The sequence below is a fragment of the Botryllus schlosseri genome, chromosome 6 (genome assembly GCF_051294905.1).
Source record: "Botryllus schlosseri isolate E-star chromosome 6, Bs_hap1, whole genome shotgun sequence".
NCBI classification, from domain to species: Eukaryota; Metazoa; Chordata; class Ascidiacea; order Stolidobranchia; family Styelidae; genus Botryllus; species Botryllus schlosseri.
The window spans coordinates 20789440-20808172 of record NC_137241.1 but is presented as its reverse complement, the minus strand read 5'-3'; the positions used below and the strand labels follow the sequence as shown (position 1 = coordinate 20808172).

The 18733-nt window shown below is 41.1% G+C and overlaps 1 protein-coding gene across 6 annotated transcripts in view; it reads right to left on the bottom strand.

Annotated features, from left to right (window-relative positions):
* Nucleotides 1-14002, bottom strand: part of LOC145441490 (uncharacterized) — an 88452-nt gene extending 74450 nt beyond the window's left edge. For 4 of the 6 annotated variants that reach the window (XM_080319363.1, XM_080319362.1, XM_080319369.1 and 1 more), the window contains exons 1-2: nucleotides 6399-7196; nucleotides 3294-3442 (exon numbers count right to left, since the gene is read on the bottom strand). In XM_080319363.1, the coding sequence (XP_080175489.1) occupies nucleotides 3294-3442; nucleotides 6399-6453 (204 nt within the window). In that variant the 5' untranslated portion in view covers nucleotides 6454-7196. Of the gene's footprint in view, nucleotides 1-3293; nucleotides 3443-6398; nucleotides 7197-9303 lie in introns of those variants that run through there. The other 2 variants (XM_080319364.1, XM_080319370.1) reach the window with 2 other exon arrangements.
* Nucleotides 14003-18733: the final 4731 nt, after the last annotated feature.

Here is an 18733-nt window from a genome sequence, read left to right as displayed (position 1 = left end):
AGTATAGAAACCTGTTTTACACTCTTCTCAATATCAATGTAGCAATAGTCAGACGCCGAATACATAGTCCGGCCCGGCCTAGACCAGTGCTCTTCAAGCTTTTTCATCGTGGTACACCCATTTAACGTTTACTCGAAACTCGTACACCTCGGACCGCATAACACACCGATTCCGTATATAGTAACCTTAATCCGGGAATGTTCAACCTTTTTGCTATTCACGGCCATGTTTTGCTTACATATAAATAGCATAGGCCACATTCGGGTAGAGAGTCGTCATGGCCCATCTGGACGTCATACACTCACGTTGACTTGGCTAGTGGAAACTTCGCGCCGCAGAGAGCCATTGAGGTGTTATCTGTGCCATCACTGATTTCTTGAGATATATACCTCGCATGTAAACGTTTTTAACTGTAGCAGCAGAACACCCCCACAGGCTTACTATCTATGTGTCAAATTCGCGAGTATAAATGCCAGTCAAAGTTATGTGGACCCCTTTTCTAGTCGTTCAGGTACACCCCAGTACACCCCATTAGAGTGTTACACCCTTTTAAAATTTCGGTAGACCCTGGGGTGTACGATACACACGGCTGAAGAGCCCTGGCATAGACCGTTAAGGCGTAAGCTTGTATTCCCCTGTAAGAAATCGTCGAAATTGTTGGCAAAGCGACTGAAGATGTTGATTTTATGGAATATCGCATTTGATTGATCCAGTTTTTAAATTTGGTCTTGGTAACGTTTAAAAAGGCAGCATTTGCACTCAGCATTGTGGCATAATGTGGCCTGAGTCGTCGCTAGGCATCGTGTTCAGTGTACCTGTACGTGTAGCTACCTGTACTTGTACATGTACACTGTACAGCAGTGCTTCCCAACAGGATGTGGCTAAGGATTTCTAAATGTTACAGTTTCCTATTCAATATGCCAAGTACATTATCTTCTCACGACCCGATGACACGTTTTCATCCTCTAAAACAGTAGTTCTCAAACTGGGGCGCGCGAAGCTGCGGTCAACTGAAATGTTTTTCGCTTCCCACGATTTACCACCACTGCAAAGTTCATGCTTTGTATATAGTCCAAATTTCATATTGGAGAATTCCCTCATCCACAGTCATAACCTTCCATGCCATCAAACTTTCCGTTGGGATTGGTAGCATTCTGGCTGCATTTTGTTGTATGACGATATAGGGAGCGCGAAAGTTATCACTATCAGAAAGGCGGGGGTGTTTAAAAAAGTTTGAGAACCACTGCTCTAAAATATGATGTTTTTGCGCCACGTTCTCGTGCTCACAATAATTCGTGGGCTAGATTTTCGTGACAGTCATTTTGATTGGAGCGAGAAATTGGACAGTGAGTTATTGTGTATGCTTGAGAATCGGAATTACTTCCTTCGTCTAAAGGAGTGGTTGTTGACCTTTCTTATCCTCCATCGCCCCTTTTCAAAAATTGCCTAGGTCTAGCCTATTGCCTAGTTTACTATACGACGCATTGTGCGTGGCGAGATCGTGCTGTTATTCACAATTCACAGCTGCAACACCGATAGGCTGCAGGTTTGAGTCCGACCGAAGTCGACTCCATAATCCAATCCCAAGTGTCGGAGGTTTATCTATAGAAGCGGACGGGAACCATTTTTGTCAAGAGCCACAACGGCCCTATATTATACATATAATTGTATTTCCCAAAGAGTCATACAACGATGTCAACTGTTACGTCACCATTGACGATTCGTGACGTCATTGCGGCAAGAAATCGAATTCACCAGATCACTACATCGGATTCGTCGCGCGCGCGAAGGTACAGGGTTATCCTACCTCAATGTAGACCCCTAGATAAGTCGAAGGTGTCGTGTTTGCCCTACACAAAAACACTGTTATATTGGACTGCTAAATGAGTATTGAGCATTATGAGCAATGTTCCATCTAATTTTTCACGAGACTGCGCGCACTCCCCAACTCACTGCGCGGTCCCTTGGACAACAGTGCGTAACGACTAAAAACAGGTCATCACATCGGCTTTCCTGTGCGCGGCACTGATTTCTCTGTGCGCGGCGACTTTGTCAGCAGTGCGCGGCCGTGCACTCGCGTAGTTTAGAAGGAACATTGATTATGAGCGAATATCAGCAAGCATTATTTGGCGTAAATATTAGGATTTTGAAAGGGACATGCCACTGTTTTGACCACACATAGACTTGTCTCAGCTACCACAAGAATAATTATTCTGGCCGTTATGAAAACATACATCTAAATCAAAGCATTATTTATACATAAAGTTGCGAATTAGGTGTCAAATTGAAAATTTATCAGAGGGCCATATCATATCCTCAAATAGCCGCAGGGTCCCGACCCGACGCCTGATCTATAGGCTCTTACTCGCCATCTCATCCACGTATGCTGTGCCTTAAAAAGCCTATAAAGTGGGCCGTGATACAAGTCGGCAGCTACGGAATCAAAATAAAGAATACAGGCTTGGTGTAAATGGTCATCGCAGTCGAACACACCATGAATCAGGGTTGTAACCAAGTCACAAGGCTCCGAGTCACAAGTCAATCTCACTTTTATAGTTTTGACTCGAGTCAAGTAGAGTCATTTCAATTCACCACCGAGTCAAGTCCGAGTCCAAGTCAGCGAGTAGAGGGTCGAGTCCTAGTCATGGAATTATGTCCGAGTCCAAGTCATTGTGTTCACTGCTCAGTTTCCAGTTAAAGTCTTGGTAAACCCACTTTTTACAACTCTGTTTGGTGATATCGAACGGTTCGCATTTAAAATATACCAATATTCTCCACTCTTAGCAGTTTCTGGTCGCATTTTCAAGTACCAGTACCAATAGACAAAATCCCAATAGTGTGTTGGCTTCGGAATTACAATGAAATGTCTGTCTTGGCCGTCTGAATCTCGAGTCAATGACTTGGTTCGAGTCATACGCAATGACTCGAGTCCAAGTCGAGTCAATACACAGATTCACTCGAGTCGAGTCGAGTCATTTCCCTATTTTGAAAAAATGACTCGAGTCAAGTCGAGTCATCAGAAAATCGTGACTCGAGTCGGACTCGAGTCGAGTCATGACTCGAGTCATTACAACCCTGCCATGAATACCACAAACAACAACAACGACGCATTGTGCGCTGAATCACGCTTTCATTTGTTTGTCATATCTCACAGGGGGGTGGCATAAAGTCCTTCATGGGATTCGCACCATCATTGCTCCATACTTACATGAGTACGATATTCAAATAAGTGGCTTTCGCTAGCGAAATAATAAAATGATAAGGAATCAAACCATGCGTGACATACACCCTACCGATGCTTCATAGTACTCGTCGTATTCATAGTAATCATCGTCCCCGTCGTCATCATCAAAATCTTCCACATCATCAATACATACGAGTGCTATTGGCCATCCGTAATACCCTTTAATGACTGTCGATTTGTTATCATGCGTTGAACAATCTGCAATTTTTCGGTCAGCTCAATAAAACTAGGCATAATTCAAAGGCAAATTAGATGGTTCGCGTCCCTTTCAAGATAGAAGTATGTCGAATATCGCCTATTTCACGCGCCTTTCTATATTTCGACGGTGGTGTAGAGATTTTGCTGCGTTGGATAAGGCTACTGATTGAATTATTGCACTTGCGTTGCAAACGAACAACGATTCTCGGGAGATATCTAGTCGTTGAGCCCGATAGGGGTGATGCACAAGGTACGGCGCAATTTGTGCAGTCCGCCGACTGCTTCGTTGCGAATTTAATATGTAATATTAGTATTGATAAGCAGAGACATACCGAGTAAAATGTAATTTAACAGCACAAATTGCCAAAGTATTACAATAACTCAATGATTAGCGGGAATGTTGCACGGCGTACAGTAGGGCTCACCAACCTTCTTCAAACCATGAGCTACTTCTTAGGTACTGATTAATGCGACGGGCTACCAGTTACTCCCGCCGCTTATCCGTTGTCAGTTTGATTTCTTCACTTAGACATTCAGCGCACTGGGCACGGTTTAGGCCCCTTACCAAGAACATAAACATCGTTAGTCACACCAGCGTCTCTGGGCTCAGTTGCGTTTTCGCATTGCGCGTCGAAGCGCCAGTTTCCGCGTCGAGACTCGGGTATATTAACTAAAGTCACGTCAAGACTCCGCGTGGGCGAAGACGCCCCACGCCCCGATCGAAAACTACATTCGTATGTTCCTTAAGGTCGACTGACCCATGTTCAACGGCTGTTCACATCGAAAGCTTCTCCCCTTCGACCTGTGAAGCTATCATTTGAATATTTGCTACTGTGACCCCGAGTGACTCATTTGGTTCTCGCGGGTTACCGGTAGCCCGAGGGCACCACGTTGGAGACCCCTAGCATATCTAGGTTTACCATATTTTGGAAATCTGAAAAGATGACATTTTTTCAAAATTTTCAGACTTGCAATACCGGAGGAACATCCTGAAAAAATGGTAAATTTTTTGCACTTCGTGATCGGTTGAGTAACAAATAAGTCAACTTTCCGACTCAGCTCCCGAAATAGCCGCCGGAGCGTTACTTCTGTGCTGATTTACTGCATATCAGTCGAATTTTACCCTATATTTAACCAACATCTCAACATCTCAAAAAAGAGGACATTTGGGCGTCCTCCGAGGACACTTTCAAAAAAGTAAAAAAAGCGGACAAATCCTCTTAAAAGAGGACGTATGGTAGCCCTACGCATATCACATTATTATTAGGGCAAGTTTTTGCAACTTTTGCAACTTTTTTTTACAGCTCCCGGTAGCTTCCTAAATACTCGTAAGATATGTAGAATGCTGTTTTAAGCTTTTGAAGTAATCTTATAGTGCAACGTTTTGCAACTTTTGTCCATTTGTTTTCATGCAACTTTTTGCAATATTTTGCAACTTTTACGATGATTCACGAAAGCATTTTTGATTTTGGTGAAATACACGGCCAAATTCGACTGAAATACCGTATAGCAGCACTGAAGTAACGCTTTTTCGGGTATTTCGGGAGATGAGCCGGAAAGTTGACCTTTTTTTTTAGTGGAACTGGGTAGTTGATCCTTTTTTTAGTCAACCGAGCAAAATGTGGTCTTTTACTGCAACTTTTGTCAAAAATAAATGCAACTTTCCACGGATTTATCTGCAACAAAAACTTGCCCTAATTATTATGTAAGCATATGCACAATGCATATGGCATCCGCTAGATGCCGTTAGAGGACACAGATAAGGTAGGCTTCCATGGATCACTACTTCTCAACTTTTCTGGTCTCGGGCGTACCACTTCGACCGATAATCAAGCCCTACTTACTCGGAAAATAGTTGACTGATGACTAAAACAGTAAATACAGTCCCATCTCCCGCTCAGGACCCATCTACTGAAAAAATTCATCTATGAAACATATACTTCAATTGTTGATATTCGTGAATTGACCTAATTGCTTAGAAAAAGCATGTTTTCAATTCTTATTGTGTCTTCTCATTTTATGCCATTGGTTATAAACATGAGGCGAGGTGGACTGAACCGATAAAGATGGTTAAGAGGCGTAACATAAGTAATTGTTTTGCCAGGTGCTATAAGGGTGACCTTCGAGGGTCGCCGGCACGATGTTGAATCGTAAGCAGTTGAAACAAGCAATTAAATGTATCCTTCTAATACAGGTGTTAGCGTTGAATTTCATGCACCATAAATATTTCTTCGTGCGATTTCCTGAGAATAGTTTGTACATGTCTGAAGTCATTGTGTTGGGCACTATAGGCAATACGAGAGACATGTTGAAAAGTTGTTACTACAATATGGCTTGATTATGAAAATGTGCCGACCTTAATATTACACAAATTGGTTTTAATTCACGATAAGATTTGTCCAACATTGGTTTCTCTGCTGTAGTCTTTAACGGGCAGGTGCGGGGATATGATGCGCAGGTATTGCAAGGCTTAGGCCATCCTCTTTAGCGTCGGGACACAAGATGATATGAATTTGGACGAAGCTGGGCAAAGTGCAACGCAAAAATGATCGGTGTCGATAAAATTTTATTGATTTTATTGATCGTCTCTAGTTGGCCAAAACCATCAAAATTGATATGTCAGGTCGACGAAATAGTCGCCACCGAATAGTCCCGGTGTTAGAATCTGAGTGGACAGTAGTGCAAATGCAGTACAAATGCGACCCACTACGAAAATAATGTAACCCAATTTAAAATCGTGTGCGTCAGACATGTTTCATGAAGCTGCACTTGGTGTGACTGTTGTCGCTATGTCATACATGCCCGAAAAAAACTTAGCACACTAGCATTAACAATGTATCAAATTTGGTGTGTGAGTCTTGGGTCGCGAGATGACATTACAACTCAGATTTGGGTAGCGTTCTAAAAAGTTTAAGTACCACTGCTTTAATGTGTTTTATTGCGTATATTCCCTTACCTGTAAACGCCATAGCCGATGCAATCAGCACGTGTGGTAATAATGCTATGAGCATTGTTGCATTTCTTTAAACGAAATACATAGATCTATGAACGAAAGACAAAACCGTTATATATTTACTGAACACTGCTATTCAGAGCGGAATTAACGGAACAATATGTCTGGTTAGCAAATAGGATAGCTTTGCATAGTTCGACGGCATCGCATGCACATTTCGATGAGTGATTTTTAGTTCTACATTGCGAATTTGCGCTTACGAATATGGTAGTTTGAGCATGATTCGACATCTGTAGCTCAATTTGAATACAATCATGTAAGTAGGACAATCAATTCATATTACTGGTACGGCATATGTCAGTGTTGGGATGACTCGAGTCACTTTGGAAAGATGACTTGACTTGTCTTGACTCGGAGCTTCAGAAATGTATACTGACTCGTGACTCGGAACAAATTTTACGAGTCAATTTCAAGTCATCAAGTAAACGGGGTATAGAATAAATCTCTGTATCTTGTAAATGTTCGAATTGTTCGAGATGCGCCGGTGTCACTTGTGAGAGCCACCAATCATTCACTGTTCGTACGTTGCAAAATAAATTGACCGCAAACGAAACGATCACATAACTGTTGTCGTAGTAGCAGTAGATTAATCTAATAGCGACGTGTCTCTGTTTCGTTGACGGCTCAGTGCTTACATACCGCAGTGCTAACCTTTACCAACCCTCTTGCATGATTTAAATCGAACGAATTTAGTTCGCGCGTTCATATTCTCACGGGTGTGTAGATGGGTAGTTTAGGCTATTGTACTTTGAATCATCACTCATGCTTCGAAAATTCAATTTGACTTGAAATGTGACTTGACTCGTGACTTGACTTGACTCGACTTGACTCCAGTCACCTTAAAAAAACGAGTGACTTGACTTGACTCGAGTCACTTTCGAAAATCGATTGACTTGACTTGACTCGAGATAAAATGGGCAATGACTCGAGATGACTCGTGACTCGAAAGTAGTGACTCGATCCCAACACTGGTATATGTCCGCCAGCGTCGTAACTATAGTCCGGAAAGGGGGCTGTATAGTTTCGTACGAGGGCGTAAATCCTCCGTTTAACGTCTATAATTATCGAATGCGCCAACCCGGAAGTCGATCCTATATACCAGGAACGGGCAACGTACGGTCCGCGGGCCGGATCCGGCCTGCAGAGAGTTTCGACCCTGAAAGTGAAATTATATTCAGTAAGTATTGACAAATTTTATGCGTCACAGAATGAATCCAAGTTTGACAACCAGAGAAAGATGAACATGAAACTACTTGCTAGGGATGGTGTGAACGTGCGATTCACGTTCGCGTTCTGTATGTGAACCTTAGAAATTAATAGGTTCACATTCACCAACGAACCTTGGTAGGTTCCAGAGATGGTCAGTAACGAAGTACTTCTACTTTTTGAAGTACTTGAAGTGGATTTTGCCTGCTCGCACTACTTATCAAGTAGTTATGATTTTAGAGTACTTCTACTTCTACTTGACAGTTTTCAGTTTCAATACTACTTCTACTTGAGTAAAAATTCCGGCGTTACTTCTACTTCTACTTGAGTAGCGACGGTGACTACTTTGACCACTTCTTGTAGGTTCTGCACTGTGAACCTTTATCATTTATAACAATTTTCACTTCATTATAACAATAGGTGGTCAGTAACGAAGTACTTCTACTTTTTGGAAGTACTCAAGTAGTCTTCCTCTACTTCTGGTACTTACTCAAGTGGATATGATTTTCTCTACTTCTACTTCGTAATATTTGGCGATCTACTTACTTACTTTTCGTTATTTTCAGTTTGTCAAGTAGAAGTAGTTAAATCCCCCAATACGAAAGATAGCCTGAGGAATTTCGAGGCTGTTTTCACGGAGTACCAACATTCAATATTCATAGTCAAATAAAGACCAGAAATTTTCTTGCGCCTCGCGCACTGTAGTTATGGCGTGACAAATATGTTTTTACAAAAATATCAGTGAATATAAATTAGGTACCGGATTGCTTGGTTCCACTCACACCGCATTGTCGCCCATATCAAATATTTCATCACAGTAAATAAGGCCCACCATAACGTTTGAAACTACCGTTTCGCAATCTAGCAATTACCAATCATATCGTAATCTAGCAGCCCATGACGTGTCCTGCTAATTTGGAAAATCCGGCTTTTTTGAACGTTACACCTGTTTTAGCAGATCACCTTTGAAGCTTTGTGGACAAAACACATGCAATATATTTTCCGCTTTTTAGAATTTGTTATTAACATATACTAATCGCGCAAAGTGTTGAAACCGTATCCGATACAACTTCTCCGTATTGCTCTTCGCCTAAACTTGAGGCCTTATAATATGGGGTAGGGCACCATGCCATGATGTTCTCTAAAACGTGGTCTTCTAGTAAACAAAGGGTTAGTATCGCATTTTCATATCAATACTGTAAGTTGCATCCCATGATGCGAAAGAATGCTTATTCTGTCGAAAATTGATATCTCATGGGATACATCAATACGAATCAAGCTCTCTGCACGTTCCGCATAGCTCAATTTGCAGCTTTTGACAGTCCATGCGAACGAATTAAGACTGTTTTCAAAACAACTTACTTACTTGAGTAGATTTGAAGTCGCTTAATTCTACTTCTACTTCAAGTAGTTTAGGTGGCTTGTGGAAGAAGTACGTCTACTCGTACTTGAGTAGATTTTTTCGTCGCTACTTCTACTTCTACTTGAGTAGCTTTCTTGACTACTTTGACCACCTCTGATTATAACACCTTAGGTTGAAATTTATTGCATTTCTACTGCGGGCCACGCTATGCATGGCGCTGGCAGCATAAAAATATCAACACTAAACAAGCATGCACCTTGCAAATCTCAAAATATTTACTTGCTTTGTTTGCTCGAAATATCCAGCTTTCGGTTTGTGAATATTAATGACTCATTCCTGTAAGCTTGACCCGGAATCACACAATATAAAAAGCGAAATACACTAAATGTAGGTAGTCAGCTAATGATGCCTATTCAACCAATCAATGGAATTGATATCGTGGTCTTACGTAAAAAATCTAGCTGGCGTACGTGGTCAATCTCGATGTTACATGTTTATTGTATCATAAAAACCAAATCCGTGCGATTGGGGGGTTGGCTTGTTGCTTTCAACTTGTTAATGGGTTAATATCGGTAGCAAGTATAGAAACCCGTTTTACACTCTGCTCAATATCAACGTAGCAATACTCAGACGCCGAATACATTGTGCGGTCTGGGCCTAGACCGTTAGGGCGTAAGCTAATACTCACTTGCAAGTCATCGTCGAAATGGTTGGCCAAGCAACGGAAGATATTGATTTTATATGATTATTAGGCATTTGATTGCCCATCGCAGTTGATACTTTTGGCGACGATTAAAACGTCAATATGTATTTCAGCATTCTGGCATTCTGTGGCCCGAATCGTCACTAGGTATCGTGTACATTAACATAGGCCAGTGGTTCCCAACCGGGGGAGAATTCCCCCCTTGGGGGGAATTTTGAAATTTTTAGGGGGGAATCTGGCTTAATTTTTTCAGGGGAATTCTGGCTTTGGCATTGTATCGGAAGATGCACTGAGTTCACAAGGTTTTTAGATTTTTATGGTATAGAACTGTTAAGTAGAAATTGGTGCTTTACAATTGTATGTTTCTTTGGCGGATTTTAAGCTAGGTGTATGTTTAAATGCGTTCCGTAGATATTACACCCCCTGATAAAGTGGGGCTCGCGAGACGATTTCGTTGGGTCCGTGACAGTCTCTCGATCAAATTGCTACTAAGCAGGAAAACGTCGAGCTGAATTCAGCACAAGGCCGCTAGTGGAATTGTTATAACGTTTTAAGCCAACATATGAGCTAACGTGAAAAACATACCGTATCAAATTCATCGATTCAGCAATCGGACTCGCCTACCCGACCGGTCAAAAACAGGTCAAATTTGACTGTACTTTACCAAAGTTTAGTGCAATCCGCATTCGCCATAGCTCGGACATATCTGAGTATGTTTGGCCATTAATTGCTCAGTCAACAAGCGGTTGCGCATTAAAAAGCACATTTTTTAGTCACAGAAAACTTTTTCATAAGGGGGAATTTTAGCTCAAATATCGGCCATGGGGGGCACGAGACGAAACTGGTTGGGAACCACTGACATAGGCTATCTCTTCACTGAAATGTAGGGTTCGAATTAGCAATATGACGTCACGTGACGTCATGAGGTTCATGTTCGCGTTTACACGAACCTGAACCTTTCAAAGGTTTACACAAATCCCTACTGCTTGCTTTGTTTGGGTGTACACTGTACATATATTTTCGACCATGAAAATTAACGAGACAAGGCTGAGTTTCAAGACATGTTGTCAGAGTTCAAAGAACTTGTTGACAGCTTTGACCGGCCACAGATGTCTGATTGACGTCAACAGCTACTGTTAATAAATTCATTAAATACTGTTTTGGTCTCTATGCTCAAATACGCGATTAATGTATATATTCTGTAATCCGGCCCGCCAAGTACTTCATTTTCTCATATCCGCGCCGTAGACCGGAGAAGTTGCACGCCCCTGCTACATACAAATAGGGTTGCATTTAAAACCAACTATATTTTCAAAACGACAAAATTGCTTTTTTTCTTCAAACGTTTGTGATTATGCCATAGGTATGTAAATACTTTCGAAAAAACATGTAGTATGGTACTACATGTTTTGCACCCGAAATAGTCGACGTATGCGATGTGGAGTGGCTTGAACCCTCGAGATCGTCGTCGGTTCAACAGTTATAGCAAGTAAATATAAATCCTAGAGAGTTTTCTGATAATGATGACCGCCCAGCGTAAAACTGCTGAATAACGATGGAGTCTCGGTTGAAGATATTTTTGGTTTGTTTATAACGGGGATCGGCAGCGTTTTTCGTCGAAGGAACCACATTTACCCCATGTTTTCAATTGTCAATGCCAATCTATTGTGACGTCACAATGAAGAATGCATGACGCCATGGCTAAAACACACAATAAAAAAAACGTTCGAAACACGGACCATGTCTTGAAGATGTTCGTTTACAATTATTTTGTTTTAAATGCAGCCAAGGCCTATGCCTATTATGCAATTGGAATGAAGTGTTTCCTTTGCCTTCGCCGCGGAATGACTGAATTGCGCAGACTGCTGGTGTGGATATGATTCGAAAGGGTCGTATAGTTATAATTATCACATAACAAATACGGGATAATAATATTTAAGAACTAGACGTGAATTTCGTCACGGTTCCAGAATACGGTAATGCGATAACTAAGAGACGACTTCCGTGGCTTTTGAATTATTTTCCATTGTCAATATACAAGGGTGTCGGGAGTCAGGGCCGCACCCACCATGAATTTCAACGGCAACTGGTTGCATACATAGCCAACATAAACTCGACGCATAACAAGTTGAACCAACCAAAAATCGGGGCGTATAGTATCATGGCGGTACCTGAAGAGCAGGGGTTCGTAACCAGGGTCAGCGGACCCCTTGAGGATACGAAGCACCAATTCTGGGGGTACGAGAGGCATTGTAAAATTAGGCCTATACGCTATCTAGAGCCTAAAATTATTTTGCAAATCATCTAAAAGTGGAATATTTTCTGAGTCAACAAATAAGATCACAGATTCCTGACTTAACCTCTGCCTGAAATACTCATTTTACGACATCGGACAGCGCTATTGCAATCTAAAAATATCTACTTCTGATCCAAGACGTCAAACCGGGAACATATAACATCTTGCTCTGGGTAGACCTTTACCGAGTCACTTGCGATCCATTTTTCAACCATCAATATTTTATGTGTTATTCGCCTTCACCATTAGACGCGAGACCATTTGCAAAACCATCGCATCACGCTTATCCATAATTGAATTACTATATCAGTGCGACTTTGCGGCCAGAGCCACTTTCCCGAATAACGTTCCGCCCCCTTTCAAGGGGAGCTGCGATCTAAATATGATATGGCCTCAGATTGAAGATATCAGTTTGATAGAACTTTGGCCGCAGTGATTTTCTTTAGAAAGTCACTGTATTCCCACTGCAGTCAAATGATTTTCACGACATGTACCAATTTGCTCGTGCCTCAGCTCTATAACTATGTGGCATCGAGTTAACTGCTTAGCCCTTTGAAAAATTTCTGGTAACTGGCACGCATTTCTTCACTATCGCACTTTCTCGGACCACCATCTTAGTTTCATTTGTTTTGTAATTGCTGGGGAAATATGTGATGCAACCAAATATGTATAATCACGAGGCAAGTTTTTGCAGCTTTTGCACCTTTATTTTTACAGCTTCCGGCAGATTCATAAATACTCACAAGTTATGTGACATGGTGTTTTAAGCTGTATGGAGGAATCTTATATTGCAACTTTTTGCAACTTTTCTCCATTTGTTTCATGGAAATTTTTGCAACTTTTTCGATTCTTCATGTTATATTTTGCATGTGTTTTTCGGTTTTGTTATGCAACATTTTTCGATTTTTCATGCAACTAACTTTTTACTATATATATTTGGCACTTTGTGTAAATAGAGCGCTTGATCATTTCACTGCCGTTTAAATTTGAGGTATTTTCTGATTTGACGTACATTCCGGCTAGGCCGCCAAAATTATAATTTCACCGGGTCAATTTTTCAGGCCATTGATTTTGTTGAAGTCGCCAAAGCTGAGTTTTGCTACGGTGCTTGGCATACGGATCGATTGGAGTATCTCATACCCCAATAATTTTAAAGAAAATGTCCATAAATGCAAATTTTGTGTGTAACTTTTGCGAAAAATTAATGCAATTTTCCACGGATTTGACTGCAACAAAAACTTGCCCTAATGATCACCATATTTGCCGGGGTTGCACGGTACCGGTACTATATACAAATGCCTTCTGATCTGATGGGAAATTAATGTATGCAATTATGCATGTATCAGGAATGCTCAACGCACAATGATGATATAAGGAAGTTGGTGCCTGCCGGTCGTAACTCATTACTTGATGTCAAATAATTCGTGCTAGAATATTCACAAAGGGTTAAGACGCAATGGCGAGTAACCTTGACACCGCAGAGATCGCTGCAGTTGAAATACGGTGGCTTTTTTAAGATTATTTTTTTCATTTTTGCCTTAAATTTGAGACCACATGATATTAAGAGCGCAGTGACACTTAAATGAAAGTATAAGCAAGAGGCGCGAAGCTGTGGTCGGGATTTTCTTAAGATCGACTTGCGTTCAGTCTCGAAAATGGACTCAGTATTGCTGATTACTGAATAGTGATTACTTACGCTGTGGATTGTAATAACAACTTAAATACTTTTCCAATTATTATATTCCCATGTTCTGAAATTCTCCATAGATGATGTGCTTGTGTTCGGAGTGGGTATTACAACCTCTCTGGATCACTATACGCGTTGATCATCATACTCGCCACACTGATCAGTGATCAACGATCGCCGCGATCTTAAACGCATCGTGAAACGCATATCCGTTGAATTGCCTTAAGGGGCTGCAGTCACAAGAGTAAGTGTATCGGGAGTACGAGTATGTCCCTGGGGACTTGAAGTGATAACTACTGTCCCTGGGGACTTGAAGTGATAACTACTAACTAGTTAACGTAACCTAAGGTGATAACTAGGATAACTCGTCACTCGAATCTCTTCCAGTGCTAGCTGTAATCTAATTACTCTGCGATTGAGAAAGCCGCACACGATACGACTCATTGAATTGAAATTGAATTCACGTTGTATATCCATTACGTATCTACACCATGTACTTTTATAGAGATACTCGGGGTACCACAGGAAATGGAGGCAGCAGAGTGAAAAAACAACTATGGGTGTATAATTGTAAATGTGTGTCACATAACTTATCATTATTTCCTTTAAACGTTTAATATACGCAACGAATATAATTAATATGCTTCCTTGCACTCAAGTATGAACTTGAGCACGAGTTTTGGTTTGATGTCGCGTCCTCAAGAAGCATCTTCATGGTGAATAAAAAATCCGCAGCCAGTAAATAGATCAATTGGTTTTATTCCACGCATTTCCTAACACTAACTGCAAGGCACATATGTTGTCTTAAATATTTCAATGTCCCGTCTTTGCGAATCGAGATTCTGGTCAGGTACGGTTCAAAATGGCGGATACAGGTCTATTTCAATCGTTAATATGATGCACTTTCATGACGCCCAGTGATTATTTTCCTTGATTGTTCAGCAGTATTATGCAGCTCCGCTGAAATTTGGTACCGAATCTTGGGCCTAAAGACGCTCCTGGAGGTACAGAACTACGGTATACAACTGAATAATATATTGATATTGAAAGAAACCCGGATATTTTCGACTGACACAAAATGAAAAAGACCTTTGAATATTAACTATCGTATCATCAATCATGACGTCACATGTGTGAAATGTCAAATGATCGAGGCTCGCCTGCCGAATATTAGTATCTGAAATCTGGCATACAATTTCTGATATGCCGCTGAACGAATTTACATGTTACGGTACGCATCCGAAAACGATAACAAATACATCATGTTATTTTCGTATATCATATCCTTGATCAGAAAAGGGCCCGTTTGCTCTGTATGTATTATTACAAGGGTAGCATAAACATGAATAACATAACACGTGATTCAACTGTATAGGTGTCGATAGAGAGTTATCCAAAATTCTCTCCATTGCAGTGTGCACTTCTTGAAGTATGTCAAATTTGTATAGTTACCTCAGACACCTAATGACCTAAAGATCATATATGCTCGTGCTCTATAAGCACTTAGCACATCTCGCATAGGAGGAGCTAGAACTTTGCCATCCCCCGAGACGGTAAGTAAGCGCAATGTTATAAGTTACGCGGTGTCATGATCGAACAAAGTTGTCTGATGACGAGTGTAGAGTGGCAGTTGCCTTCAATCACAATCGCAAGAGAGAATTTTATTTACCCTGATGCTGCTCTAAGATATGATAGCAGAAGGGGAATGTTAACACGACGAGATAATTTCTAAATTGGAGAAACACAAATCCATGATGAATACTAATAAATATCTGAGTCCTGATAGCAAAGTTTACGTTTGTTGATGTGCGATCGCTGATGGCATGGCACCGACAGGCGACGGTAAGAAAATACATGATCCCAGCCGAACAGGACAACTCTGGTTCCGAATGGGAATACTCGGAGTCAATGACAACGCGAGGCCGCATTTTAATTGTAGAATATGGTCTGTTACCACACATATTCTAGTCGGTAAGTACCCCACAATAATGCCTTCAAGTTGAGTATGGCCGATAACCAGCCCTAATTATAGCAATAAGTTCATATTCACGTAAGCTGCGTGAGTAATGTCTTAAAAACGCCTATAGTGCAAATCCTGACCACGTTACAAATGGGCGGGAGATAACTTAGGAACAAACGCACAGCCCTGGTATAAAATAAGCACCGCACATAGTCATGGAAACAGCATCAAATCAAAACAACAATTGTAATCGACTTTTCCCTGGTACGCTAGCATCGATGGGATGGCACGCTCGAATTCCCACCCGAGTGAAACCTGCACTATCTGATTACAAAATCCCAACAACCATCGCCATCCTAGACATAAATCAATTTAGTTACAAAATTGTTTCCTGCAATATTGATAAGTAATATTGATAGATATAAATTCATTTGTAAATACCGAGGTCGGTGTCTATTTTAATGTATATACCTGCATAATTGTCACCAAACTACACAGTACGGCATTAGACGTATAGTCGAGAAGACTGAAATGCGGGACTCATGTCCGATAACTTAAGTGAGGTGGTTTCTATCTTGACAAAGCGAAATTTAAAATTGAAAGCATCGCTGACATTGATTGTAAGCATCGCTTTATACTTCGTTTTCTGCGATCTGACTAATACTGTCGCTATTCCGCTATTCCGCGACGCATCGAATCGTGAAAGTCTAGTGCGCTGCAAGGCTGTATGTAGGATGGTGGATCTGATTTGAGGAGTGAAGCTGCAATTGAAATTACAATGCGTGGGCGATGTGATAATCTCATAAAACTCCCTTACTGCGAGTGCATTGGAATTCCTGATCTCGCCTATAACTAATTGACTGTGTATAAGCCTCAACCTGGAACAACCTCGTCTACCAGTTACGTTCCGCTTCCTTCGATCCATTCATTCCACTATTGATAGTTCTGCCTCAGCAGACACCGATAACAACCACGCGCTTCGTTTTCAAATTCGTAATAATCAACTGTAAATAAAATACCAAGCAGCCCAATAAAGGTTTTCCAACCTCTGGTCTAGGGTCTACGATTTTGTACTTGAAGTGGAGTTGTCAAGCGGAAATAGATGTATCAGGATTTTATTGCAGCTAGTGTAAATGACGTTCAGCTGGAGTGGATATATTCGCGTTACAGGAAGGCAACCCCTATACTGAACGCAATTTCACCGGAAGGCGCTTACACAGAGGATACTATTTGTAATTCAACTGGAAATGATCGGCGTGATGATTGGAAAAATGCTATTCAAATGCTGTTACTGAATTATTCGATTTATCAACGACCAAAATGTCCATTCACGAGTGACTTTGTTTTCCCTTCCTGATCGCCTTACAGACCTCAAAGCGTAAACGATCGCTGTTTTGCCCTACATCGCAATAACTCTACAGTCTAATTCATGGATTTGCCTGACGCCGGAGTAAAAGATTTTGTTGATATGACAGTATGATACTTATATTTGACAGTCCCGCAACAGGCCTGCGTAGTCGAATGGTCGACGTTTAGCCGTTGTTGTCACACTAACCGTTATATAGTAACTAACGAATCGATTCGCTGTATAGTTAACGCATGGCTCTCTTGTTCAAACAAACACATTCGACGATGTTTGTCTGTCTTGCCGTTGGCTCCAGGCTTGCAATTTTCGTGGGTGCAGCGGCAAACAGTTCAGCACAGAGAAATGTAATGTGGTTGACATTGTAATCAAGTACGAATTTATTTATCTTGGTAAGTGTAACTGACACCATTTTCGTTGTGATCGTGTGATTTAATATTAAATGGTAAAATTATTTCTTACCGTGTGCACGTAATAATGAACGTTACTCGACATCGGAAGACGAATTGAGACAGACACGCGTGCCGCTGCAGGGTTGTGGAAGCAGGGGCCCGGGTTGTAATGAATCGAGTCACGATTTTCTGATGAATTGACTTGACTCAAGTCATAATACCATGACTCGGACTCGCACTTGGACTCGGACTTGACTGGGTGGTGGATTGAAAATGACTCGACTTGACTCGAGTCAAAACTATAAAAGTGAGATTGACTCGTGACTCGGAGCCTAGTGACTTGGTTACAGCCCTTGAAGGGCCCTTCCTTTGTTGACGCTGTCTTCAAGTGGAATGAAGGATAAGGATTTGGAATCTTCGAGCGCTGGAGCCCACGCTGGAGGCGCTTAACAAGGGCCCAAAACTGTTCTTTCTTGATGTTCTTTTGGTTCCTGTTTTCTTTTTCCCTTTTATTTAATTGAAAGTCGATATATATATATATATTTGGAATGGTTAATTCGACATTTTCGAATGATAGCATAGGATTAGGATTTTGCGTGGTTCAGATACGCATGTCTCTAGATCAGGGGCGGCCAACTCGAGACCCCCGAGAAGGATTTGAATGGCTCGCGAGATAATTGTCGAAATTGGTTATATTATCAAAAATGGATTGCCCAGATTGTGAACTTGCAAGGCCAATCATAAATATGATTGGTCTGGGCGCAACACTTATGATGTACTAAAATATCAGTTTCGACGCATTGGCAGATCCACGGTCCACTCACATTTTAGGTAGGTATTCCTACATTACTATAAAGAAGAATATTTTGCGGCATATTTATCTAAATCTTCTTCAAGCTTCGCGCGGGATATTGTCACTGGATTTCTTGCTTCTAATATTGTTACCACCTCCTTAAAAAAACGCCTATGTACAGGCCGTGTTATTTTTGGCATATGCCAAAACTGCCAAAAATAACTTATTTTTGGCATTTTTCGATTTTTATTTTTGGCAGTTTTGGCATCGTCATCTAAATAGATAGTTTCGGTCTTGAATTAGTCACAAAAACGCTTTATTCGGGCTAGTTTGTCAAAAGACACCACAAAATGTGCAGCATCCACGTATAATCAGTGCCAACAAACAATAAGAAGAAGAAAAAACCTAACGATTTCATAGGTTAATAATATCAAACGAAACCACAAAATGTGCAGTATCCATTGGAATCGGTGCCAATAAGCAAAAAAAGCCTAACAAACACGCTCAACAGCTGA